General features: G+C 40.1%; 3 protein-coding genes and 5 non-coding genes across 8 annotated transcripts in view; 2 read left to right on the forward strand and 6 right to left on the reverse strand.

The window, feature by feature from the left end:
- Nucleotides 1–356: 356 nt before the first annotated feature.
- trnas-gcu (transfer RNA serine (anticodon GCU)) lies at nt 357–438 on the reverse strand. The gene has a single exon. It is a non-coding gene; the product is annotated as a tRNA-Ser (tRNA).
- Nucleotides 439–653: 215 nt separating this feature from the next.
- Nucleotides 654–735, reverse strand: trnas-gcu (transfer RNA serine (anticodon GCU)). Its single transcript has one exon. It is a non-coding gene; the product is annotated as a tRNA-Ser (tRNA).
- A 454-nt stretch (nt 736–1,189) lies between these two features.
- trnas-gcu (transfer RNA serine (anticodon GCU)) lies at nt 1,190–1,271 on the reverse strand. Its single transcript has one exon. It is a non-coding gene; the product is annotated as a tRNA-Ser (tRNA).
- A 219-nt stretch (nt 1,272–1,490) lies between these two features.
- Nucleotides 1,491–1,572, reverse strand: trnas-gcu (transfer RNA serine (anticodon GCU)). The gene has a single exon. It is a non-coding gene; the product is annotated as a tRNA-Ser (tRNA).
- A 208-nt stretch (nt 1,573–1,780) lies between these two features.
- Nucleotides 1,781–1,862, reverse strand: trnas-gcu (transfer RNA serine (anticodon GCU)). Its single transcript has one exon. It is a non-coding gene; the product is annotated as a tRNA-Ser (tRNA).
- Nucleotides 1,863–7,980: 6,118 nt separating this feature from the next.
- On the forward strand, nt 7,981–16,702 carry rab4b (RAB4B, member RAS oncogene family). Its single transcript, XM_088427240.1, has 8 exons — nt 7,981–8,158; nt 12,823–12,903; nt 13,040–13,154; nt 13,242–13,304; nt 13,544–13,698; nt 13,782–13,877; nt 14,433–14,598; nt 14,677–16,702. Exons 1-7 carry the CDS (start codon nt 8,143–8,145, stop codon nt 14,546–14,548), a joined length of 642 nt encoding a protein of 213 aa, XP_088283366.1. The 5' UTR covers nt 7,981–8,142; the 3' UTR covers nt 14,549–14,598; nt 14,677–16,702.
- Nucleotides 16,703–17,379: 677 nt separating this feature from the next.
- ap2s1 (adaptor related protein complex 2 subunit sigma 1) lies at nt 17,380–20,562 on the reverse strand. The gene is made up of 5 exons (XM_088427241.1): nt 20,406–20,562; nt 19,929–20,078; nt 19,470–19,583; nt 19,238–19,297; nt 17,380–18,317 (listed from the first exon to the last, which is right to left on the reverse strand). The coding sequence occupies exons 1-5, from the start codon at nt 20,406–20,408 to the stop codon at nt 18,216–18,218; spliced, it is 429 nt and encodes a 142-aa protein (XP_088283367.1). The 5' UTR covers nt 20,409–20,562; the 3' UTR covers nt 17,380–18,215.
- Nucleotides 20,563–22,624: 2,062 nt separating this feature from the next.
- arhgap35a (Rho GTPase activating protein 35a) overlaps nt 22,625–26,653 on the forward strand; it is a 66,102-nt gene continuing 62,073 nt past the window's right edge. Inside the window, exon 1 of the mRNA XM_088427721.1 lies at nt 22,625–23,311. The gene's annotated coding sequence lies outside the window, so the exon portion shown is untranslated. The remainder of the gene's footprint in view (nt 23,312–26,653) is intronic.

Here is a 26,653-nt window from a genome sequence, read left to right on the forward strand (position 1 = left end):
CTGGTGACGAATCACCCATTATTTAGACAGGGACCGACTTAATTCTGGCAATGCAGACTGGAAACAGTTGTGTACCACATGGTGACAAGAATACAAATGTAAACCTTGCCTGCAGTATTTAGAGTCCAAATTACAATGAGAACAGGATTCTATTCCATGTGTGTAGAGCAGTCTATCGCCTTAACCACTCAGCCACCTCAATTGATATTCAATGATTGGACTTTTTCCACGCTGAGAAACATGTAAAGAGATACTTAGACAGGAACCAACTTAATTCTAGCATTGCAGTCCATACACAAACATACAATGTAGATTTCACAAATGTAAACCACAACTGCATTAAACAGTTGAAATTACGATGAGGATGGGATTCGAACCCATGCGTGTAGAACACAATGGATTAGCAGTCCATCGCCTTAACCACTCGGCCACCTCATCTGGGAAAGAAGACTAAACAGGGTTAATTTGCTATAAATTGACTTCTTTTTTACTGAGCTAGGTGTACAACTCACTAGAAAAAAATAACTGGTGACAAATCACCCATTATTTAGACAGGGACCTATTTAATTCTGGCACCGCAGGCTCGAAGGAGGTGGGTAGCACATGATGACAATTACAAAAACCTTGCATGCGTTATTAAACAGTTCAAGTTCCGATGAGGATGGGATTCGAACCCACGCGTGTAGAACACAATGGATTAGCAGTCCATCGCCTTAACCACTCGGCCACCTCATCTGATTTCTCAGGTCAAAGTGGGTCAACTTGGCGTGATTTGGCTTCTTTTGCACTGCGCAAGGTGCAAAACTTGCTATAATAGAAAGTGGTGACAAACGAGCCTTTTAGACAAGGATCTACTTAATTCTGGCAATGCAGACTGGAAGCAGTTGTGTACCACATGCTGAAAAGGATACAAATGTAAACCTTGCCTGCAGTATTAAAGAGTGCAAATTACAATGAGAACAGGATTCTTTTCCATGTGTGTAGAACACAATGGATTAGCAGGGTATTGCCTTAACCACCTCAATTGCTATTCAATGGGTCAATTGAGCATGACTGAAATTTTCCACACTGAGAAACGTGTAAAGACATATTTAGACATGTACCAACTAGCATTGGAGTCCATACACAAACATACAATGTAGATTTCACAAATGTAAACCTTACCTGAAGCGTTAAACAGTTCAAATTGCGATGAGGATGGGATTCGAACCCATGCGTGTAGAACACAATGGATTAGCAGTCCATCGCCTTAACCACTCGGCCACCTCACCTGTTATCGAAGCAAAAACTGAGGTCAATTTGGCATGATCGGACTTTTTCAATGCCAAGAAACATGTAAAACTTGCTATTAAAAAAAAGGGGGAGGGTGCTGATCACGCATTATTTCGACGGGTACCAAATTAATTCGCAGGACCCAAAGAAGTTAGGCACCACACGATGACAAGGACACAAACAAAAACCTTGCTTGCATTAGTAAAGAGACCAAATTACGATGAGGATGGGATTCGAACCCATGCGTGTAGAACACAATGGATTAGCAGTCCATCGCCTTAACCACTCGGCCACCTCATCTGGGTTCGGAGGTCAAAGTGGGTCAATTTGGCGTGATTTGACTTCTTTTGCACTGAGTAAGGTGCAAAACTTGCTATAATTAAATGTGGTGAGATACAAGCCTTTATTTAGACAAGGACCTACTCAATTCTGGCAATGCAGTTGTGTACCACATGGTGACAAGGATACAAACATAAACCTTGCCTGTAGTATTAAACAACTCAAGGTACGATGAGGATGGGATTCGAACCCATGCGTGTAGAACACAATGGATTAGCAGTCCATCGCCTTAACCACTCGGCCACCTCATCTTCTTATCACCAAAGAATATATAATCTAAAGAGTGTGAATTGTGAATAAACCCCTTAATTTTTTTTCTTAGGGATTATCTGACGAGTGAAGCATTGCAACAGTTTTACAGTAATTATTAATAACATGAATGAACATTTAATATAGTTTAAGATTTTATATTCACGTATTGTCGATGAAAAACATCATTCATGCGACTCTCAGTAACCGTTCTGCTTAGCGACGGGTTGTTCATGTGCCCGGTGGAAAAACGACTCATTAGTTTGAAGGAGACGATATGTAAGGCAAAGACATCAGGACGTTGTCGGAAGCAGACCATCAATGTTGGCTTAAACCGCTTCTGTTTGCCAGAGGGCCTTTCTACTGTAGTTTGACACTGATGGCTTCTTCCACACCTCATTCAAATCAGCAGTCCTCTGTCCAACATTTGGACATTATTGTCCTCAAACAATGGGATATTTTCTTGTAAAAGTTGTTCTATCCATATCAAAGTGTGGGAGCGAAGGAATTCTGGATTATCTTCTAGAGGATCAATGCTGAGGGTTTGTGACAGGTGAGGGAGGAAGGAAACGAACAGAGAGGTTTGGGGAATGTAATTGTGCCTGGAGGGAAGGCCTGTTGTAACTTCGGGAAGGTGAGAGATAAACTCAATGGGAGTGTCTTGCAAAAGAACTAACATAAAACGTGATGCTTTTTTTCCGCAGGTTATAAATACAGCATTGATGCGTTCGATTCTCTGTACGTGCAAAATAGAGGAATGAGCCTTTTGTTGTCAACAAGTCTTTGTGTACGTGCAGCCTGGCATGTGTCCTCAAAGACTTGACGTTCTCCAGTGGCTCGTCTCCTCATTTTAGTGAGTGTTGAAAGATGAACTGCCAGTCACACCGATAGAAGACGCAGGGACATCTGAATGTGTGTTATTTGCCATGGCTCAGTGGGGGGAAAAGAGAAAACAAACAACAAAAGAAGAGGGGGAGGGAGAGGATGTGGCACTTTTTTACCCTGCAGACCTGCAATGTGATCTCAACATTAACTACCTACTATCAATTCCAATCATTGTGAGTGACATCACGGAGAGATTCCTCAACAAGTTTCATCCGGCAGCTCAGGGAACACAGAGGGTCTTCCGTGTCAATATGTGCCCTAACAGGAGTCGCAAATATGTGATTGATTCTTTGAGTTCGGAGATAAGACAGCATCGTAAATACAACGGAAGATTTGGTTGACGTATTTAATGCCATTTTTTTCCATAGATTTTTTTTCTTTTGTAATGTACTTAAAACCAGATGTGGAGGCTTTTTTTATGTAGTTTTTAATTTAATGAAATAGCATTGTCAATATGCGACAATGTATGGAGTTTAAAACAAAATAAAAGTTATGACTTCTGGAGAAAAGTAGCAAAATAACAAATAATTGGGACATGCTAAATAACTGAACCAATTTGACCTGCAGCCATCCATTAATAGCAAATAATAGACCCTCCATTAAAGAAGTTTTTGTTGTTTATACTATTTTTATATAGTATCAGCCACATAGCATATTGCCTTACTTGTAATTCAATATTTTGGAAAACAACTAAAATTCTTTTTTTTCAAACACATTGGTATTTTTTTTATTGTGTTTTAACGTTTGCAAACTTGAGCTGTTTTCTGTCACAATGTCAAAAAATGTGCATTCTGAAAAATGTGTTTTCTTGTTTTCCAAAAACACTGAAATATGACTGAGGCAGTTGTTCTCTGTGATCGGCGATGTATAAAACGCAGGAAAACTGACATGCTATAAAAGATACATGCTATATATCTACAGTTAAATGCTACATGATTATCAGTGTTTGCATGTTTTTTTTTTTGTTTTTAACAATTAACTTACAAGTAGCTACTTGCAATTTATAAACAATTCTTTGAATTTACTTAAGGTCTTATAATGGACCATGCGCCCAGGAGGCACTATTTTAGGCAATACAGTATGATTTTAATTCTAATAAATACAACATGATATTGTATTTTAATTGTACTTGTTTTAGGTATTTATTTATTTAATTTGGAGGAGGGGGGGGGGTACCACAAATGCCTGATGCTTTGTATTTGAGAAAATATGCACTTGCCATCACATGGAAAAATACAGTGTTTACCCGAAACAACTGGGTCCAACTCAAGGTGAATCATCCTTGAACTTGTTATGATTAATTCCATTGTTACTTCCACAAAGAACAAATCCAACTTCTGCCGACCGATTCAGCTCTGTTTACACAAATCATTTTTAAAGGTTTTAATGTCGTGGCAGAACAGTATATTTTTCTTATCATATTAAGAGCAAAGGATTTGCAACATGAAGCAACTTTTGGGATTTAGAATTTGATTTGGTGATTCTCATTAGTGCAAAAGGTGCAAAACTCATGTAGTTGAAATCTCATATCGCAACTTTACAAGAACAACATGTATAGATGTACTCTGTGTTCAGAGTCAAGATGTAACATATAATTATTGGTTCAAGTATACACTAGTTTGCTAAAATGCACATGTCCCAGCATATTGTTGTGGATTGGCTGGTGGGGTGGAGTGGGGTGGGTGTGCATGACTCATGATTGTCTGTTGGTGCATTTTAAGTGGTACGACAGACTTAAAATGCAAATACCAAAAGATTTGCACTTAATTGTAAAAAATACAAACACTTGTTTTGTCTGTCAGTTTTCATGAGCTAAACACGGAAACTATAATCATAAAAAGATATATTTTCTCAAGCATTGTTCACAAATCTTGAGTTGTTGAGGACTTCTCCTTCGCAGATATGAGATTTAATTGTTCAATATTGTCATGCAGAACAATACCATAACCATGACAAGTTTTGGGGGAACATGCTGCTGACAGCAGAAAGTCCTGCAGAGCTGTTGAATTAAATCTTCCACCATAACCCATCTCCAAAGGTATTTCACAGAATCTGGAAGTGCAATGGTGTTTTATGATGGAATAGAATAGAATGTTTTTATTGTAATTGTACATCAGGTATAAAACGAAATTGGGAGCATTGCTCCAATATAGAATCAAAATCATAGTTTTACAAGAGTTTTTGTTGATTTAGTGTGTTTTTATTTTGTTGTTTTTTTGTTTTTGTGGTGTTTATAGCTCTGAGAAAAAGCTGTCTCTGAGTCTGTTTGCCCAGCTTTCAACAGAGGTCAACAGTTTGAAAGCTCGACCAAAATGAGTTGTGCCTCTGACAATGTTCCCCGCTCTGCGCAGGTTGCGAGTGCTGGCGATGGCGTCCGCAGAGATGATTTTCCAGTGATTTTCAGTTTAGCTTCATCCCAACAAACAATGCACAACGCTAGAAAGCAGCTAATGAATATATTATGTATGTATATTTGTATGTGTATTATACTGAACCCATTCGACCAAAAAACAAACTGAAAGAGCAGCACTTTTCCATTGAATTGGATAGGATATGATAATACTGATTCATTTTTACAAATGATATTATTATATTACAGTGGCCTATTTTCCTATTCAAAAGTCCACTGCATTTCAATGCACTTAACAGCATTTGCATTCATTTCAACAGGGGAAAGATGATTTGAATTCTAAGCTTGGAGGCAGACTGACTACAAGGATTAAATGCATTACAACACCTGAGATGGGAGCATTAACAAGTGTTGCATTTATATTTTTGTGTACTGTATTTTTAATTCAATTATAAAGGATATTTGCCATCGTATGTTCAACTTTAACAATGACAAAAAGATACTAACTTTCCACCTTAGATTTAGACAGATTCCAGGTAACCACTCCTCTCCATTACAAGTAATTTCCATGTACCCTGTGAAAATGAGCCGTTGTTTGTAGTAAACATTGCTTAGTTTGGATGCCCCCCTTTCATTTATTATAATTTCCCGCCTCACATGCCTGTATCTACGGGTCCACAGGAATTTGCCCATGTGTCTTGTTGAAACATTCAAGATCGGCTCCAACACACACACACGATCAGAGAAGCACGTTTGGCCTGCAGCTCAGACATCCGTCATGATGATGAAACCTGCATTGGCCCAAGAGGACAAGAAAGAGAGAGGGGAGACAATGAGTGATGAAACACTCACAAAGCTTAGCAAATTGACTAACAGAAGCACTGTCTTCTTTTTCCCCGGCCAGCTGCACACCTTTGAGCACACCCTTTTCTTGTAAAGCCCACCTTAGGAAAACATCCTTGCCCCACACGTCGCTTAGCCCTGTTTCCTCCCCAGCTTTAATCTCAGTGAAAAGAGCTTTTAACGATGAAGGGACCTGCCAAAGTGCAACAAAAGCTGGGAGGAACTAGGAGGGATAGTAGTAGTGGAAGGCCCTTTAATTTATCACCTGTTGCCTTTGGGAGACCTTGCATATACCGCTTTTAACTTTGGGCTTTTTGCAAGTGTCTCTTTATTAGCGGATGAAAGAAGAAGCGATAACATCATCAAAGGTGTAGACGAAGTGAAGGAATCGACTGCATTTATTCATCTCAAAGTACAGTGGTACCTCGGTACTCGACCATAATCCGTTCTGAGGTGGTGGTCGAGCACCGATTTGTTCGAACACCGAAAGCAATTTTCCCATAAGAAATAATGGAAAGTATGTGTGCACAAGTAAATGTGCACAAGCAGTACATGATAAAGATAAAGATAAATAAAGCATTATAAACCATTTTGTATAATTTACTTACGTTTTGGAGAGTGGTTGACGGCATACAGGAATGGATGTGGAGAGGACGGGAGGGAGTTACTCCTTCCATGATGACGCTAGCTAACTGCGACGCGAGGTACACCGCGTTCATATTTTGCTATAATTTCCTTCTTCGGTTCAATAGTGGTCCTCATTGTTTTCCTCTTTGCCTTCCCCTTATCACTGTCTTTCTTTGGACCCATTATTAAGGGCTAGAGCAACACGAAAAAGTTTAAATCCGGGAAGAAATACTCGAACAAACGTCTTACTCCGCTGGCGGTCTGAGTTGAACTGCCGCTTACCCGCTGGCCGAGAAGGGCCGAGGAGCGCGTTCGGGTCGGCTCGGCTCGGCTAGTCGAGCACCGAAAATCTGTTTGAGGTCCGATGCATTATCTACTTGAATTTTTTGGTCGAGCACCGATTTGGTCGAGTATAGAGGCGGTCGAGTACCGAGGTACCACTGTATATATTTTTTCCCCTAAATGCTGTGAAGAAAAACAAACGTCTTTATTTACTAACCGTTTCAAAATAGTACAAATTATACAAGGGAGATAAAAAGAAGCTCATATTAACGTCCCATCAATTTGTATGGTTCTATGAAATTAAAATGTTGATTTCATTTGCAGTGGCAAAGGTATGCACTCAGTTACTACTGTATATTATTTTTGCCTGACACCTGGTGGCTCTTTGTTGTACAGGCAGAAATCGTTAACACAATTGAATCTTGATGTGATTTGAAAAAAAAAAAGAATCATACAATTTTACCTGTATAAATGCAAAAAAACTCAAGCGATGCCCTCGGGGTCTTTTAAATAACTTACGATGTAGAGCTTTGTTATCTTGCTATCCATCATTGTTCCTTTGTGGAGTGTACTATAGGCAGTTGGCAAGCTTTAATAGCGCATTACTGCCCCCAATTGATATTTTTTTTACACGGCAAAAAAAGATTGTGAATTGATGAACTGAGCAAGGGTCTCCAAATACGGTCCTCGAGAGTCCCTATACAGCCTGTTTTCGGTGTTCAGCTACTCCAACTTACCTGATCAAAATAATAAACTATTCTGCAGGTTTAATCAGGTGGAGGAGCATCAAAAACAGGCTGGATGGGTGCTTTCGATGACTGGACTTGGAGGCCCCAGTGAAGTGTGCTGCTGCCATCTAGCGGTGTAATATAAAGGGCACGCCTATTTAAAAATGTGCTTGGCTCGCAAATGAAAACAAATATTGTCGCGACACTCTTGGGAAAAAATGTCAAGGCACAATAGTATACATATAATTTGAAATATCGTATATTTATTTGACTTTTAGTTTTTGTTGTAGTGATTTAGTCCAGTCCGCGGTTTCATCATTCAATCATTCAATCGGAGTGATCTCTAGTCGAGTCGCCATGATTTCCAACAGACCTTGAAGCCATCATTTTGGGCGACGTGTGACGTCATTGCTTAGCAGGCGAGTCTGGCTGGCTTTGGCTCAGTTGACTGTAGCCGAAGCGAAAGCTGCTCAGACGGCAATAAAAACAACAATAACCAGAACGCCTGACTTTTCGAGGTACTGTGCAAAAGGTCCGAGTGACGCCACAATACGGCGAGGGACCAACATGTCCGAGACGTACGGTATGTTCGCCCAGAGGAGGGAGCTTTTATTTACCTGCGGAAGTCGCAAATGTTAACGTTATACAGCTCTGCTATGATGTGACAGGCGCTTAGCTACTAACTAGCTAGCTTGCACCTTAGCTTCTGCTCTCACTGTCGTTAAAAAAAACATACCTGAATGGCAATTAGTTTTTTTTTTTTATAATAACGCAATTTGCGTATTGGTCTTCCCATTCTTACACCTGCGACTTCCGACACACTCCGCTTCCGTAGCGCTGGTGGCGCTACATTTGGCAGGTGAAAGTTAGTCAAACTTGAGGTGACATGTCTGAACGTGAATAATTGGTGATAGACACTGACCTCCCTGAAATAAATGCGATATGACTTGAAACCTGCTATAATGTGCTCACTGCATTATATTTGCGCGTAATTTGAAGTTAACCAGTGGAGATAACACGTCCTTGCTGCATCAGGAAGTTGGACAGCTGTTTTTTTCTCCTTACAGCAATGCTTGACAGTGTTGATAGTGATGTTATCTTTACCCAGTGAAACAAATGCGCAATACTATCATTCAATTCCAGCCATAACTCTTCCGATTTCCTTTTCCAAATAAAAAAAAATGCTCACATTGTAGAATCTAAAAACATAATCAGTTTGTGAGTCATGATTTTATGCATTACTTCAATGGGTTGGGTGAGTATTTAATGTGTAATAAAAATGCACGCAGGTGCAGTACATACCCCATAGATTTGATAACGAAATGCAGAAGAAAATCGAATCGCAAAAAAGCTTAAAAAATAGTGGTAATTTTTCACAGAAGATAAAGAATATATCAACTATAGAAGCAAACAAATCTGTAAAAATGAGATTCAGTGGGTGCTGACTACTCATTTTGATTTATTTTAATTTTTCTCGAAAAGAGGAGTTATACAATTTTTTTTTTTTTTATTGAAATGGTTCAAACCGACAAATCACATCCCACAGCCACAAGATCCTTTTTAAGGTTTTCACCAAATAATATTTTTATTTCAGATCAAACATAATGCATTTCAAGCCATCAATATGTCACAAGTAAGTGCTTTGTTGTAGATGCCAATAACGAGATATATCCTTCTTAGTCTGGTCAATTTAACCATACAAACGATAAAGGATCATGTTCGCGTATCTTGGTGACTTATCAAAGAAAACAAACATATCCGGCATGAGAGAATTGTACATGGTGCTCATGTCTTCATTTCTCTCAATAGTGTGCCATGGAGTGGCTGATCGTTGTGATGATTTGAATGAATTGGGTAGTAAAGCAGTAGAAATGTTGACCTACAAATTTGAGGCCGAACAATCATTGTAGCAGTGTATTCACAGTGATTTAGAATAGGCAAATTTCGTCTGGTTCCTACTGACACATCACGAGAAGAATTGGGGATAAACATTTTGCTCATTTATAGTGGGTGTTTTAAAAGTCATTAGTACTGATTTTCTCGAAACAATTTGATCAAATTCAAAATGCAAGCTAATGTCATACAATCCCTAAACTGAGCTTGTTCGTGAAAGTATACCATCCCTGCTAAAGTGTCCATTTAAGTTCTTTAAAGTTTTATAATTGTAACATTGAAGCTAGTTTTGTTAGCCCAACTGTGGTGTTTTGCCATTGTGTATTAGCTTTACTCCTGTACAAGTAGTACTAGTGCAGTGTAGTTGTCCAAAAATGAAGCAGATACTCGCACGTAATTTTTATTGGTATCAACCTGTTTGTCTCTTATTAAATTGTATCCCAGCATGGCGTGTTTATTATGTGCTAATGGTCTGACTGATTACCATTTATTGATCTCTGGCTTGTGTCTTTCATCATCCATTTTAGTGAGCATGCATTGGGTGCACTACTGTACTGTCTGGCCAAAAGTGTATATTTTTATTGCTATATTTATTTATTGTAATCAATGATTAACTTTATGAAGCTACTTAAATGTAATTTTAAATTGTGTTCATTTTTATTTTATCTTATTCAACTATTATTTTTTAAATGCCTTAAAAAAAAAAAAATATGTTGTGATGCAACAACCACAACATCCTGGTAGCTTGTTGTCGAAATGGCAGCGTTGGTGTTTTGCTGCACTCTGACAGCCTGATTGTCATACAAGGGACTATGGGACATATGGGAAGACACAAAAAAGCTGAGGCAATCTTGTAGAAACGAAGAATTTTGATTCTGTCAGCTGTGTTGTCATAGTGGAATTAAAGCATGAGATGTGAGTGAATGTACATTTTCGCCACCATCCCTCCGCCGCCTGTTAATTTAACCAAGACAAAACTACACATGGGGGTGCTAACATCGGCTTTGTTAAAAGGAGGGATGGCCCATGTAATATGGAGATGGTAAAGTGTTTGTGTGTATCAAAATAGTTTAAAAATAATAAAATTATCCAACCATTTATTGAAGTAAGTAAATACATAAAACCAAATGTAGAAAAATATTTTAATAATCATTTAACATACATAATAATAATAATAATAATAATAATAAACATTTAACTGGGATTTGTCTTGCCCACAATGGATAATTTAGTCTTTAACTCACCTCATAGTTAACTACCTCTGAATTTTCATATTACCTAAGTGCAGGAATACCTCTCTGCTATTCAGGTGTGTGTTTGCCAAACAAGGTGTCTTAAGTGAAATTTTCCGCTCCAGTAGACTGAGTCATTCTTTTGCATTTTGACCTTGAGCATTGGTTTGGCAGACAACCCTGTGGCTTTGCGGTAAGCATGTCTGCCTCGATAATTAGGAGATCTGGGATTGAATCTCAGTTCAAAGTGTGGGATTGAATTGTTCTTCCTAAACCAAGCTATGTTATGTTCCTTCAATGGTTCGTTCAATTGTCCAATAGGCTCCAGTTCCCCACAGCCCTTATTAGGATAAGCGTAATAGAAGATGGGCGGATGGATTCAGTTAGCGTGTGACACTGTTTTCGATCTCAGACTCAAGTAACAAGCTTCATCAGGGAGTTTGAATATTAACAGATTTGGAATTCACTTTTTTCAGGTTAATCTTTAACAGGCACACACACACAGACGCACACACATACTAACATACAGTGGTACCTCGGTACTCGACCATAATCCGTTCTGAGGTGGTGGTCGAGCACCGATTTGTTCGAACACCGAAACCAATTTTCCCATAAGAAATAATGGAAAGTATGTGTGCACAAGTAAATGTGCACAAGCAGTACATGATAAAGATAAAGATAAAGATAAAGATAAATAAAGCATTATAAACCATTTTGTATAATTTACTTACGTTTTGGAGAGTGGTTGATGGCATACAGGAATGGATGTGGAGAGGACGGGAGGGAGTTACTCCTTCCCTTATGACGCTAGCTAACTGCGACGCGAGGTCGGATACTCGTACACCACGTTCATATTTTGCTATAATTTCCTTCTTCGGTTCAATAGTGGTCCTCATTGTTTTCCTCTGCCTTCCCCTTATCACTGTCTTTCTTTGGACCCATTATTAAGGGCTAGAGCAACACGAAAAAGTTTAAATCCGGGAAGAAATACTCGAACAAACGTCTTACTCCGCTGGCGGTCTGAGTTGAACTGGCGCTTACCCGCTGGCCGAGAAGGGCCGAGGAGCGCGTTCGGGTCGGCTCGGCTCGGCTCGGCTCGGCTCGGCTAGTCGAGAACCGAAAATCTGTTCGAGGTCCGATGCATTACCTACTTGAATTTTTTGGTCGAGCACCGATTTGGTCGAGTATAGAGGCGGTCGAGTACCGAGGTACCACTGTATTCCCCTAGAAAGTAATGTAAAATAAAAAATGCGTTTCACAGTCAACTCACATGTGCATACTTCATTGCATAGACAATTTTAAAGAAGTTTAACATTCGTAAAGGGGAAGAAGTCAGGTCAAAAATTTTCTTCACCTAAAGGTATGTTCGGTTATTCCATTGAGGTCAACTTTTTAGCTTTAGCCATTTTGTACTAGGCAGCTAAGAAATCTCGGCCTGTTTTGTGTATCAGAAGAGGCGCCATTTCTGGTTCAAAGGTCACCTGTATCTTTGCTTGTTGACATGGCATCACAAAAAATAACTGAAAAAAAATGAATTTGAAGGCGGGGTATAAGTAACGTGGGTGTCAGTGAATGTTAGTGTAGAATGTGCTGCCTGTTATTCGATTAATTGTTGCAGCCTTACGTGATTGGCTTATATCTTGCATGATATTAGTTCAACTTCCAGGTTTTTTTGGTTTTTGCTTTTGAGGTGTATTTTTGCAGAGTATCTTGCTCTCTTGAAGTGTCTCAGGCTCAGCAAACAAAAGCTTCTCAAATATCATCAGCATGCATGCTCGCAGCTTGGTGTCATCAGAGCCATCCTGCTTGGCCTCCTCTGCAACAACAACATCTGTACAAACAGCTGGTCACGCCTATGGCGCACTCACCCAATTCCATGTCGAACAGCCAAACATGCTAACTTCTGCTGCTTCGTTTTCCCAATGCAGCAAGCACACACAAACAATGTTGTGTGTGCTCAGCGATTAGGAGGTTAAATTAGGGCCTGCCGGGAGCTGTGAGAGTAGGAGCTTGATGAGATTAAAAGGATTGTCTCGGAGGCTCCGAGCGCCAAGTGCAGCCGGTTCGGGTTGTCCCCTGACATTTGCTTAGCATTGATCTTCTCTTTTTCTCTTGCTTTCAGACTTCCTCTTTAAGTTCTTGGTGATTGGCAGCGCCGGGACAGGGAAATCCTGCCTCCTCCATCAGTTCATTGAAAACAAATGTGAGTTGTTGTTTTTTTTTTTTTTTTTAATGCACAGTGTTATTACCCGCTATCTGTTGATTTCAGAACAAAAACAATAAAATGAAACAACCACAACAATAAATATTGTGTTAACCGAATACCTCTGTGACTGCAGTCAAACAGGACTCCAACCACACAATCGGCGTCGAGTTTGGTTCCAGAGTGGTCAATGTCGCTGGGAAGACAGTCAAACTGCAGATATGGGACACTGCCGGCCAGGAGCGCTTCCGGTAACCTCTCACAGTTTCAATTTTAATGTGACAGAACTAAGTGAGTTTTTAAGAATTATTTCAAAAGTTGCCGTTTCGCCCCCTCAGTTCGGTGACGCGCAGCTATTATCGTGGGGCGGCCGGAGCACTTCTTGTCTATGACATTACCAGGTACAATGTTTTAAACTTTTATGATGGATTGGTGGGGTATTTATTCAGTTTCAAAGCTCAAGTCCTCCCTGCTGAAAGGTTTAATGATTTAGAAAAACAACAAAACATGGAATAAACTGTATTATTGTCCAAGGAAACCAAAGTCTCACATTTTTCATCATTCCAGATGAAACGTACGGTAAAGCGTGGCGGTGGCATTTATATTTGATGCCCGCATGTCCCTGTGTCCTGTCGTTTAGCCGAGAGACGTACAACGCTTTGACCAACTGGCTAACAGACGCGCGCACACTAGCAAGCCCCAACATTGTCATCATCCTGTGTGGCAACAAGAAAGACCTGGAGGCCGAGCGAGAGGTCACTTTTCTGGAGGCCTCGCGCTTTGCTCAGGAGAACGGTAAAGCAAACACTCTTCTTCTGCTTTGTCAACTTTTGGATGTCTTGTATGTTCTCATGCTGCGTCCCTATCTGTTTGCACAGAATTGATGTTTTTGGAAACCAGCGCACTAACAGGAGAGAATGTGGAAGAGGGCTTTCTCAAGTGCGCTCGCACCATCCTCAACAAGATAGAGTCAGGTACTTACTGTCCTCAAAATCTCATTCAATCCCGTGCTTAATTTAAGTTTGCTCACTCACAAAGAAAGTCTGGACTCTATTTTTGGCCCCAGTGCAAGTCTGGCACGAGGTGCGGTGTGAATTTTCACAAGGGCAGGCTAGATTAAGTTTTGGTATTTTTTCAGACCCATAAAAGCCAGTGGAGCAAATTGGCCCGCGAGATCACTGATATGTGAAGTTGGCACTTGGAGACTGCCTTCCAACATCCATATTTGTGATTAATGTCATTAAGTAGAAGGAAGTAGAAATAAACAATCAAGATAATGTGATTGCACAATTGTGCAACAGGATTTCATAACCGGTTATGTGGCTTTGTTCAGAATAAACCGAACACATTTGAACTCGTGTTAAGATATGTGATTACTGTAAAGGTGACAAGACGGAAACCTTATCTTACACGGTATTGGTTTCGCTGATATTCTGCTGTTTTTGTCTAAGTAAGCATAATTATAAACTCAACCCCCCCTCCACTCCTTCCAACGTTTTTGATCTTTCCGCATTTCTCACCGATCACAGGTGAGTTGGATCCAGAGCGGATGGGCTCGGGCATCCAATATGGAGACGCCTCGCTGAGGCAGCTGCGGCAGCCGCGAGGTAGCGCTGCACAGAACAAGCAACAGTGTAGTTGCTAGGGTTCCGCATGCCTCCCCCACTCATCCAGTCCACACAACATCCCGTACAGGTCAGTGTCTCCTTATAAAAGCCTCGCGTCGGGGCCGGTGGACGCCTTTTATGTCTGCTTCTCTTCTCTGTGTGTCAGCTCCAGGTGTTTTGGGGTGTCTCACACACACCTTGGAGCACCTGGACGAGTGCTCGCGACCGCTGCAACTCCTGAGCTTTGGCCTCTGGTAAGCTGTATTTATGCCTGAGGACACACTGGGACGGTCTTCAGTCCTTACCAGATATGGACAAGTCAAGGGTTGTTTGTCTGGGCTGTGCTTTTTTGTTTGTTTGTTGGTTTGTTATTTTTTTAATCCCGTACTTCTCATTCTATTTTTTTTTTTTTTTTTAGCTACGCAGCTGAGTTTGCACATCTTTGGTTGATAAATTATTATCACTGATTGACGCGTTTGCTGGGTGTGCTCGTTTTTTCAGCACTTGACCATTTTTTCACTCCTTTTCAAAGAGGACTGCAGTATTTAAAATAAAATAGATTTAGGATGCGGTCACAAAAGCTTATACAAAACTAAAAGCTTTAAGTTTTTAACGTCAAATTGCACTTTTATTATGAAGGAGTATTGGATTTGTTTCAGTCCATATTAGATTGGTGTTATTTTAAATCAATAATTTGCCCACTCTCCTGGCCTAAAAGCACAAAAGTAGAGCCAAGTTGAGGTTGTGACTTGAGGACCTCCCAAGTCACACTCCTTTTGCACATGCGGTCTACAGACGTCACAGGAAGCCACATTTCCCACAGTACCCTCAAAACGCTCATACATGAACCTCCGGAGTTGTTTTTAACTTTCTCTCGGCAGGCACACGAGCACGTTAGTGACAGCGCAACGGGGAATTTCCTTCACTTATACCGCAGCCAGCACTCATTGTGGGGCTGCTGTGGCCTCGTGGGTGAGAAAATAAGAAACAGCCCCTTAAGTGACCCAAAATCAACACACACTTTCATAGTGTCATCTCTTCATTTGTTCGCGTTCTCACACTTACACACTTTATAATCTCCAGTGTGCGGACCAGCACATTTCGAGCAAAAGCGTGGAAAATCATGCAAATGGGAAATTATATCCTTTTATACGTCTGTACGTGTGCAGTATATCAACTTGTTCGTTCTCTTTCGTCTATATGAAGGAGTTTTGGGGTCACACTGACAAGGAAAGCAATAGCTATTAGACATAAGTCAAAATGTTAAGAGAAAAAAAATGTGAGTGAGAATACAGCTGGCTGGTCTACCCCAACTCTCAGCAAAAGGCAGATGAGTTTGACTCCAGCTCAGCCACGATAAAAAAATGGCAATGCATGGCTGGCCTGACATACAATCACTGAAACAAATGGAAATTGTTCCCTAACCCTATCCCCAATGCAACAACACTTTTGTAATGCTTTTTAATAGGGAAAATAGCCCTCTATGACAGCGTAATAATAAAAAAAATATATATAACAATTAAATAGAATGTTGGAATGTAGTCATGCAAACAAACTTGCTAACTTATGCCAACGTTGTGGGGTTGTTTTGAAAAACAATATGTCAGTCTTTGTTTCACGTTTAGTCTGATGGTAAACTTTAGGAGTGAGAACGAACAGCCTGAAATGTGAGTATACTGGCGTCCCTGTACTCGAGTCTCATGAAATTACATGGGTGGTTTTTTCATTGTTTTTGTAACATTACTTCTCATAAGTCTACTTTTCCTCCCACTGTGTTGACTTATTTGCACAATTTTTCTTGTCAGCATGACCTCAAATCTCCTTCCTTCCTTCTGTAAGTGCACTTTTACTTTTCAGATGTCCTGTTTATATATGCTGTAACTATAGAATTGTACAATTTCGCTTGACTTGAAACTGTAATATTTTAACTGTAGATGTAATCATTTCTTACTTGTGTTTTTTTTCCCCTTGGGCAAATTTGTTTCAAATAGGCGGCCATGTTTTCTGACGCCATACGGTCTGAATAGATCCACTCATATGTTGCTTGGAAACAAAGGCTACATAGCCTGAAATAGGACCATACATATATGTTGTAAATAAGAGATGTCTTTAGAGGAAGAGTGTTGCTTATTGACTGTAATGATTCTGCAATTGCCCAGTAAATCTGCTTGTCTTTTTCCAGTGAAAACCCAGCACCTTGTCGCTCCATGTCTCAGGCCACATAACAGGCATCCTTAAAATCACACAAATAAATCTCAATGGGTGTTTTGGCATGCCCTGAAATGTAACAATGGCTTCACATCACCTTCCGCTGTGGAGCAGTTTGTCTTTTAAGAAGCAACGGAGCGAGGTTATAATATCACTGGGCTCGCATGATGAAGAGTAAATGGCCGCCACGGTGCCCCAATCGTCTTGATTTATGCCCCTGGCTCGGTTCAGTTACAGCCTGAGTGGTTTTTATGTCGCTGGAGTGGATCTATCGACTGATTTATTGATCTTGGCCAGGCTGTCTTGGTGACCTCATGAGTCAACTGCATGAGGAAATTGCTATATTACCTGTCTGCCACTAGATGGTGTTATGTTACCGGTTTTCACGCCAAATTACGTCACCACTGTGCTAACCCGAGGGGCAGCATTGTGGATTTGTGCAGTGTCCACGCCTTCGATGAACCCCAGTAGTCATTTCAAAAATGTTTGTATTCTAATGTCCACCGGTAAATGGCAAAATTAGATCAGGTAAACTGCTGAATTTGCAGTAATTTTTGCCAGAGCTGCATATCAAAAGTTGTATACTGTAGTACTTTTTTTGTCTAATTGATCTGGTGACCTCTGGTCACACTAGGTCAAAATTACACACAAAACACTGTCGCAATTTTTTTTTTCTTATACATCTTTTTATTTACACGTAACTGGGACATATTTGAACTGGGCGACAATTTAAAAAAAATAAAAGAAAGCAGTACATATTTAACCAAATTTGACACAAAAAAAATACAAAAACGTCAAACCACCTTTTGCTAATGGTCAATGTTAGACTATAAGAGGTGGTTCCACAAACAGAAGCTTCTGTTGTTGGTTTCATGAAGCCAATAATTAACGGCTTTATCGAACAATTAAACACCGTTTGGAGCGCACGTGTGGTGTGCTCTGGAATGAACGCTTCATTTTATAGTCGACATGAATATTTTAAGATACATGTTTACATATTCACCAACCATACTAAGCACACATCACAGTACTGCTTTAGAAAACGTGAGACAAACAAGCACTACGTCGTGTGGAGTAGTATACATTATTTGAAATGCCATCGCAATGATGCGGCCATCTTGAGACAAGAAGTTGTAATGATGCCTGGAGTGCGTTCGTTTGAGTCACTCTGAAGGGCTTCCTCGTTAAACTTAATATTGAGCCACATGTAAAATGCCCATGATGAGAATATGACTGGTGGGAGGCCTTAAAAATCATTTTGAGGGCTGTATGCACTGATTATGATGGTGCTTCTCCATGACAGTAGTGCTCTTGGATGAAGGTTAATTGGGGGAGCTGGACTGGATGTGAACACGTGACTGCAAAGACAACTCACTTCATTTCTCAAATTCAAATTTCATATTGGGTTTTACAAGCAGTGCCAGAACCAAAATACCACAAAGAATTTCAAGGTCAAGGAACTCCCATTCATCCACACGAGGGAAACGACGAACAGGTCTATTCAAGCGATTGAAGCATGAGGAGCTGCTTGAGGACCTTGGTCTGACTGGTCTCCCTGATCTCACCAGCAAGGAACATCTCATCAACCACCGTGTACACCTGTACAGAGACATGGCTTGGTTAAATGGACAGACAGCATTCAGTCACACAGATCAGCCGCAAGGGGAGCTGGACGACAGAAATAGTCAATGACTACCACAAACCGCAGCCTGAAAGTAGACGTGACATTATCTCCTTCCTCACTCATATAAAGACTCAGGCTTCCTGGAATGATTGTGAAGTCATCATATTTTAGAATAGCCACCAAGTGGCTTAACACAGCGTATGGCTTTATGTATTTGGACGGTGATGAAAAGGTAAGTTTGTTTGTTTTTTTTTTTTTTGGGGGGGGGATATTGTTTTTGGGCTATACTGTATTTTACGACTCATTAAAGTTACTAAGTGTGTCTAGTAGAGAAGATCCTGGCTTTTCAAGCGATATTACATTTTTGAGCGTGATGCAATTGACCTTTCCGTCTCGCCGAGACAAAATAGAGAGCATGAATTGGATTGGTCTAAGGAAGATATCAGAAATTTTAACCTCAAGTAGTCGGGTATGGATTGTAACTGCAATGAATGGAGGTTCATTGTACATGTCACCTGATCCTAACCAGATCGAGCATGAAGCATTTTGTCAAAGTATTACAGATTATCTGAAAACGGGGGTTGATTTTTATTGGAAAATTGTGGTGTATTTAAAAAAAAAAAAAACATTGTCATAACACTTCGGGACTTGGTTGATATGCAGTTAGGACAACAAAAAAACATGGCATGTGTTAATTTAGTATGTGGGTGTGAGCTAAGTTTAAGACATGAAGTAATTAGCAAACGCTGCAAGAGCAGCTGGGGAGCTGTTTGTTGCTAAGCATTCTCACCTTGACCCACCAAAGAACGACTGTCGTAGGTGTTAATTACACGGGAGAAGGAAACATGCTCATTGTCTTTTGGTGTTTTGTTAACCGTTCTGTCAAGGCGCTTACCTTGTAGAAGTTGAAGACGAGGTCCAGTTCACACACGTTGTGAAAATACTCATTGAGCACCTTGAGGAAGAAACGAGACACGTTCAAGTCTTGTGAGTGACGAGGTGCAGCAACGATAACCATGAACAGACATTCCGGAACACAATCGGGGCATAAGAACTAAATCATCATAGCCGACTTAGTGAGGAGCTCAACTGTATGTAACGTCATGCTGAGTGCATGCGCCGCTTACCTCCACAAAGTTGTGGATTCCCTCAAGATACGCCAAGTTGTTATCAGTCACGTCAACGCAAATGCAAAAGTAGAGTCCAGCATAGCGTCGATAGATGATTTTGAAGTTTCGGAACTATGGAAACAGCACGTGATAGCCTTCATTATTTGCTTCTAGCATATTTGTAGAAAAAATATTCACACACCTGTTCGATGTTTTGTGATAAATATTAAAAAAAAAAACAGGTTGGTAAAATCCTCAATATAATGAAGAAAAAGAGTGAACAGTGTTGGTAGTGTGGAAGTTAATATCTGGTCAGCTGGAAACAGCGAGTCTAAGTTAAAGTGTCCAGCTAAATATATGTATAAAAAAAAACGTGTACATGTTTGATATTGAAATCTTTGTCATTGAGTCGCCGGATCAAAAGCTCAAAGTGCTGCTGACAATATAATTCAAATATTGATCGATTAGGACACTCACCTCCACAAAGTTAGTGTGCTTAGCGTCTCTGACAGTCACCACAGCGTGCACCTCCTCGATCAACTTTTGCTTCTCGTCATCGTCAAACTGCATGTACCATTTGGCGAGTCGTGTCTTGCCGGCTCGGTTCTGGATCAGAATGAAGCGGATCTAAAATGGACACTGGTATTAAGACAGGGAAAATACATCGGTGCAGCAAATTGTAATGTCACCTAACATTACTGATTTGACGTAAAGAGTTCACTTGACCGATTGCATTCAAACACCCCTACCTGAGCTGCAGCGTCCATTAAACACATTTTCAAGTTTGTATCAAATCGTTGCAATGCTGGTGGTTAAATTGCCTTATTTGAATGGTATGCTCTGCCTTTAGCAATTAAGCCAAGCGGGTACGTCTATGTTGTTAAATGACTAGCATGCTAGCGATGATGAGTAATAAAAGTATTAAAATGTTACGCAGATCCGCGACATATTTACCATATTCGTCTCCTAATTTGGGACCTTATAAACTCCAAAAAGGCACGTTCGATGAATATTAGGTAGCGCGTTTATTCCAATACATAAGGAATTCCTCCGACTGCTTGCCCGCTATCTTTTCCAAGCTAACAGGAAGTGGAGGTAATGGTTGGAAGCGCTTTGCATGCTGGGGGAAGAAGTTTCCGCACAGAGGTTTGGTGCTATGTGCGGGTCAATTAAAACTACAATAACCAGCATTCTTTAGAAAAGCCTCGTCTCATGCCTAGATCACGTTATTTAACCAGACTCATCTTTTGACATTTTTTTTAAACGATGTGTATTGTGTTGCATTCAGCACTCGTCAAAGTGATTACTCTAGGAATTCATTCACTCAAACCTGCAATCAATAATATTTTGCAAGTTAACTGATCATAAAAAGCCTACCTTAACCCCCCCAGCACTTTTCAAGCAATAGATTTTACAATACTAAACTTTATTAATCTTATTACTTTCATTATAATTTAGACTAAACTTGTGTAGCTGTAGGAATAGAACATACAATAATAATACGACATAGCTTCAATCATAGAAAGCTTTAACAACAATTTTTCAGTGTTTATTACAATGTAACAAGAAAAAAAACAACAATGCATGAACAATACACGAGAAAAAGGCAAAGTTGCCAGTTTGCTCCTATAGCTATCTCCACAAGAGTGATGTCACATCCGGAATATTAATTGGAGTTACTGTAGTTGATTTATTTAAGTATCTATTTATGTAAACATATACTGTACTGCACAGAGACACACACACACACGCACGCAAATTTATGTAAATGTGTGTGTGTGTGTGTGTGTGTGTGTTTTTCCAAATCTTACCGAACTTGTTTATGTGCTATGACGTTAAACACTTTAGACTAAACATTTTTTGAGTATCCACTCCCTTGATTTCTTAGCTCTATTGCAGAATCATGACTTGCGGGATGGCCTGGATGGACAGCCAGTTCATTAAGATAGAAAGTTGAGACAGCGTTCCTGACTGAGCATTCATTGGAATTAGATGGGGTGGAGGAACAGGGACTGTCAGGGATTGCACAACGTTAGAGTGGAGGAATGTGTTGGCCCTTGAGACAAAAAAAAAATATTTCAGCAGTAAGTCCAGAGAAAGGGATGAGGTGAAACTGATGGGAAAAAAATCAGGGCAAAAGAGCACACGGGAACTGAGCGCATCATTATTAAAATAGCTTTAACTATTAGTTGCTCAGTGTTTACACAAAAAAAAGAAAGCAAAACAAAATAGATGAAAAACAGAGGCAGATAATTTTAGCAGAAACTTTGACCCCTGTTAATCTTGCTCCATGTGACTAACCCTAAACCGTGCAAATATTGCTTGAGGGTGACACGGTGTCCGATGTGATTGGACATGAGCTTGTCTGTTTATTCAAGCAAAGGTCAATGCACTTTGAACACAAAAGCAGCTGTTTACATTTAATGAATTATCATGGTTGAAAACAAAAATGTGACTACTACATTGTATTCCTCCTACTTAAAGCAATACAGTAAGCTAGTACTGTATGTTGTATGTTAACCCTTGTTCTGTGTTTTGTCCAATACTTTTTTGATTTTTACATTAAAGAGAAAGCATTGAAAAAAGACACTAGGGAGCTGAAATTTCACCCAGATAGTCAAGTGTTTTAATAATAATAATAATAATAATAATAATAATAATAATAATAATAATTAATAAAAGGATATATTAAATTTTCCTTAGATGTGATTGGGTGCGTGAATGGTTATTTGTCTATGTGCCCTGCAATTGGCTGGCAACCAGTTTAGTCAGCTGGGATAGACACCAGCATGCCTGTGACCCTTGTGAGGGTAAGCGGCTCTAGAAAATGGATGGATAGTTCATAAAAACAGTAATAATTCTACTTATTAATATTGTTATCAAACACCCGATTTCAAATGGATAATCAATTAAACCATATTAGAACACAGTACATTTCCTTAAAAAAAAAGTCTGATTGTCCCTTCATAGCAATGATTGAACAATCATTCAAAATGGACAAATTTAACTTTTGACAATGTCATAAAACATTTCCTAACTTGAATTCTCAAAGTATGCCAAATGGAACGATCACAATGCAGTTTACAGTGTTGATTGAAAAACCGGCGAGTATGTGTGTGAGTGCGCGCGTGCGTTAAGCGTGTGCGCGTTGCAATAGAGCGCATGAACCACTGGGCGAGACTGTCTCTCTGTGTTGGCCGCGAAAGAGGAGGGGAGATGCTGCCTGGAGTCAGGAGAAGGGCCGCCGCCATTATCGGGAAACTGACAAAAAAATAAGACTTACCCCCATACACCGTCACACGTTTTTCCCCCCTAGTCTGATAGCAGCCCGACAACACAGCGAAGAAGACGGGACTTCAATTTTATTTTTTTGTGTATGCTCCGCTGGGATTTTTGAAGACAGCTCGCCCCCTTTCCCTTTTTGGCGAATCTTTTATTTTGGACGTAACAAAGGAAATAATAATTGCTCCAAACAACGTGGTGGCGAAGCAAGAAAGGCGAGAGTCGGGGAAGGACGCTTCTAAACCAGCAAAGCCTACATTTAGCCCTTCTTCCTTGTTCCTAGGCGTGCTTAAGACGACTTTGTGCGGCATTTTTGGCCGCTTTTCACCCTTCAACTAGCATTTAGTTGCTGGTTAGCCCTCCGGCACACACTCATACGCAGAAATGCTAATGTGAAAACTTCAGACGTTGGCGTACAAAGTGACAAGAAATGGACACTTAGATTCTTTTCGTCTCTCGAAGCGGATAATAATTGATGAGAGTGTTGACCGGGAGTGTTTTAGTCTTTTTTTTTTTTTTTTGAAGACTCTGCGAGGAGGGAAAGGAGTGGACCGAATCTGGAAGGAAGGAATGTTATGGTACGTCGACTACTTCCTTTTAAATCTTCCTCAATATTGAATGTGCGCTGTCAAATCATTTGTGATGATCAACGTTTTTGCCACTCACTGCAGTTTGCCAAAATAACTGAGTCAGCTCCAATTCACCCCATATATATATATATATATATATATATATATATATATATATATATATATATATATATTTGTCACCTGATTTTAATGCTCATTTATAGCTGATTCATGGGAAGTTTACAGAGGAGAGGAAGGAGCTCAATAAGCATGGACGCCCTCCAACCAAACGTTCAAACAATTGTTTGGAGCACAACACCTGGAATGCATTGCTTGTCAGGCCTGTAAGAAATACTCAAATGAGTTTAAGGAGGGTATTGCATTAATATAACCGAAATGAACTACCAAGTAAATTCAAGTAAGGTTTGGTTTCAACTGAATCAAGGCTCCAAGGAATAAAAACGTTACCTGAATACTGTGCACCGATTTCATATCACACGTGCAGCGATGTGGATTCCATGTTATATGATAACGTCGTGGAACACTTATGAGGGTGACCCCATGTTAACAATTAACATAAGTGTTAATCTATTTTGGTGCCATGTTTCAGGCTCACTGCAAAGTGGTCGTTGTCCCCCCCGCCAGCCACTCCCTTTCTGCGTCCCCGCTGGACATTTGGCCACTTCATTCTCAGAGACGTCTCTCTTACTGCCATACTGTTTTAAGATTGATGCTGAAGGATTTGAAGTGAGAGAGTGGTGGCTGCTGCAGGCGTTCACTGCTGTGTCATTGCCGAATAGAAGATTGAAACAAGAACTTTCATAGCTGATGAATGAATGAAAGAATGCTGGTGTTGATTTGCTTGATAAGTAAATCAGTCATCAACCAACCTGATCTTTACGATAACCGCTGGAGGGTCTGATGAGTGCATTTTGCGTGCTTAGTGTCTGTAATGTGTCACGTCCCAATAACAGCTCAGAGCAAGTGGAAGAAAATGTAATTTTATGCTGGAATGATTTTAAATCAAGCGAGTTCCCAATTTAATGATGATTCACAAAAGCATATGCATATTTTACAAACCTCAGCGTTTCCTCAGTGGCCCCCAATGCCGCGATTAATTGCCAGATGCAGTTGAAAAACTTAACACCACAACCCAAATAGATAAGCTGCCACTCTATATTCAGACATTTACAACGGATTTAATCTGTTTTTTGCACATTATTGAAGAAAAGTAAATCAATACTCACTTAGGAGTCCTCTAGGCCGTAGGTCTCCAACCCCCGGTCCGCGGCCCGGTACCGGTCTGTGGATCAAGTGGTACCAGGCCGCGTGGGCTGCACCTGAAATAATGTTTTGGAAATGATTTAGTTTAATAGTTCATTCATATGTGCTTAATTTGGCTTGATCTTTGTTTTTTGGTGCCACCTCTGGCCGCTGTTGATATTACATTTTGTAGTGCGGAGGATGGTGTGGTTTTGAGAGCAGTCAGTCGGTGACCCACATGTTGTTTTGTCTCTGGGAAATCTGGCCCATGACTGTAAGTTAGACTTTCTTTGTGAGAATGTTGATGTATGATAATATGGCCAAAATTAGTTTGTGTGTTGATCCAACAACTTGTGACTGTGGATAACATGCTAGCTAATATTATTTCTTATCTTCATCATGTTTTATAGTGCTGCCCTGTATATGTTGAGCTTGTTAGCATTTTTGTGTGTGTCATGTATCGCCCTTGAAATTAATAGTTTTTGTAATTCAGTTTTGTGATTGACTTAATGTAATGTGGCGTACATTTTTGGAAATGCTTTAAATATTTTTTTTAAATACTAAAGTCTTCCACATTGAACAGATACATGTAATTTGCTTTATTTAAGTAAAAATGTTATTCAAACCAAAATATTAGGGATGTCACAGTCCGGTGAATTGAAAATAATGATTAGATCATTTTCATCTTATCAGAATCAGAGGAACAATACCTTGTATTAAAAATGATTATTAATCTGTTTATATATTTTAAAATAAAGCAACACAATAATCCAGAGGTACACAGAAATTGCGAAAAGTAAATTGGAATGCCATTACGGTGGTACTCGTGCTCTTTGCGTGATTGGGCCTATTGCTGACCGGCGCTGCTTGCTGGGATGAAATGGTGGCTAGCCCTCCTTAAAACAGACATGTGGATGCTTACTCCGATTAGGACACTGGAAGTGAGATTAAATCCCTCCTTATCTGGATAGCTCCGAAATTGGCAAGCAAGGAAAGTGAGGAGGTGTGCTCGCCCCGATGTTGTCTATACATTGAGAAATGGTTGCGTGCAGGCGTTTTAAATTACCTTGGCTCATTGAGAGCAACATTTATTGAAATGCGTGCAAGGTTGTTTTAGATTTGAGTAGCACTCCATGTGAAAACTTACCCTTCAATATATTTCTGTCACCTTCTCGTTTGCACGTTTCCCCGCGCAAGCCTACCTGTCAATGCCACGCAACTTCACACGCAAATGACGGATCGCTTCAACACTCATCAAAAACGGTGTCTTTTCCCCTAAATCTCTCCCCCTCTCGTTCGCAGCAGAAGCTAGCTTGTAAGTCAGCATAAGCCCGTGTTTGATGGAGAAAGGAGCTAATTATAGCAGGCTGCTTTGCAGTTTGGTGGTCCAGATTACAGTCACTCTTTGCTCAATGGCGCCTTTGTTCTGGTGACCGATTATTAGGCAGAAAGAGGTGCATTCTGGGATGATTGCATCTGAATTTCCATTAGAAAGTGAGCCTGCTCAGGTTGAAATGGGGCTCTCTTCAGCCTCTTTGCATAATACAATTTTGATATAAAGACCTCAGTAGTTTGCCCCCTATTCTGCTTTAGAGGTGCTTTACCAGAAGAGCTGCAAAATGTGCCAGGAACTGACCTCAAGTCAGCACTCTACTTGCGCTTTGCATATACTCCTGGGAACAAAATGACTATTAAATATTGCCGACACTCATGGGCTTTATAATAAATTGCTCACTGAGGCACTTTGAATGGACTGTTAACAAAAATTGCATTTGCCTTATACCTAGCCCACTCTATAAAAGCTATTGTTTTCCAATTCATATGGCGCATTAAAGGCAATTGCTTGTAGTAAGTCAGGCTTTTCGATATGATTAATGGTGTAATGGGCGGCTCCAAGGAAGTGAGCACGATTAAAAGTGGTCTTTTAAAAAAGACCCGGCGGTGACACCGTTTTTGCGGTGGCTCATTTCTACCAAACTCTGCGGTTCCGGTATCTCTTGACATTTTCTTTTCTATTAGGGTAGCATTGAATCATGGAATAACAACAACAAAAAAATAGATTCCAAAGAAAGTTGAAGAAAGCCTTAA

This window comes from Hippichthys cyanospilos, chromosome 11 (assembly GCF_059441005.1).
Source record: "Hippichthys cyanospilos isolate Australia breed blue-spotted pipefish chromosome 11, RoL_Hcya_1.0, whole genome shotgun sequence".
Classification (NCBI taxonomy): Eukaryota; Metazoa; Chordata; class Actinopteri; order Syngnathiformes; family Syngnathidae; genus Hippichthys; species Hippichthys cyanospilos.

What these genes read in the sequence shown, in the direction of transcription:
- ap2s1 (XM_088427241.1), bottom strand. An exon ending in GAATCCACAACTTTGTGGAG is followed by an intron (nt 19,298 to 19,469) that starts GTAAGCGGCGCA and finishes TTCTTCCTCAAG; the next exon opens with GTGCTCAATGAGTATTTTCA. An exon ending in TCGTCTTCAACTTCTACAAG is followed by an intron (nt 18,318 to 19,237) that starts GTAAGCGCCTTG and finishes GTCTCTGTACAG; the next exon opens with GTGTACACGGTGGTTGATGA.
- rab4b (XM_088427240.1), top strand. An exon ending in TCAGTTCATTGAAAACAAAT is followed by an intron (nt 12,904 to 13,039) that starts GTGAGTTGTTGT and finishes CTGTGACTGCAG; the next exon opens with TCAAACAGGACTCCAACCAC. An exon ending in GCGCTTTGCTCAGGAGAACG is followed by an intron (nt 13,699 to 13,781) that starts GTAAAGCAAACA and finishes CTGTTTGCACAG; the next exon opens with AATTGATGTTTTTGGAAACC.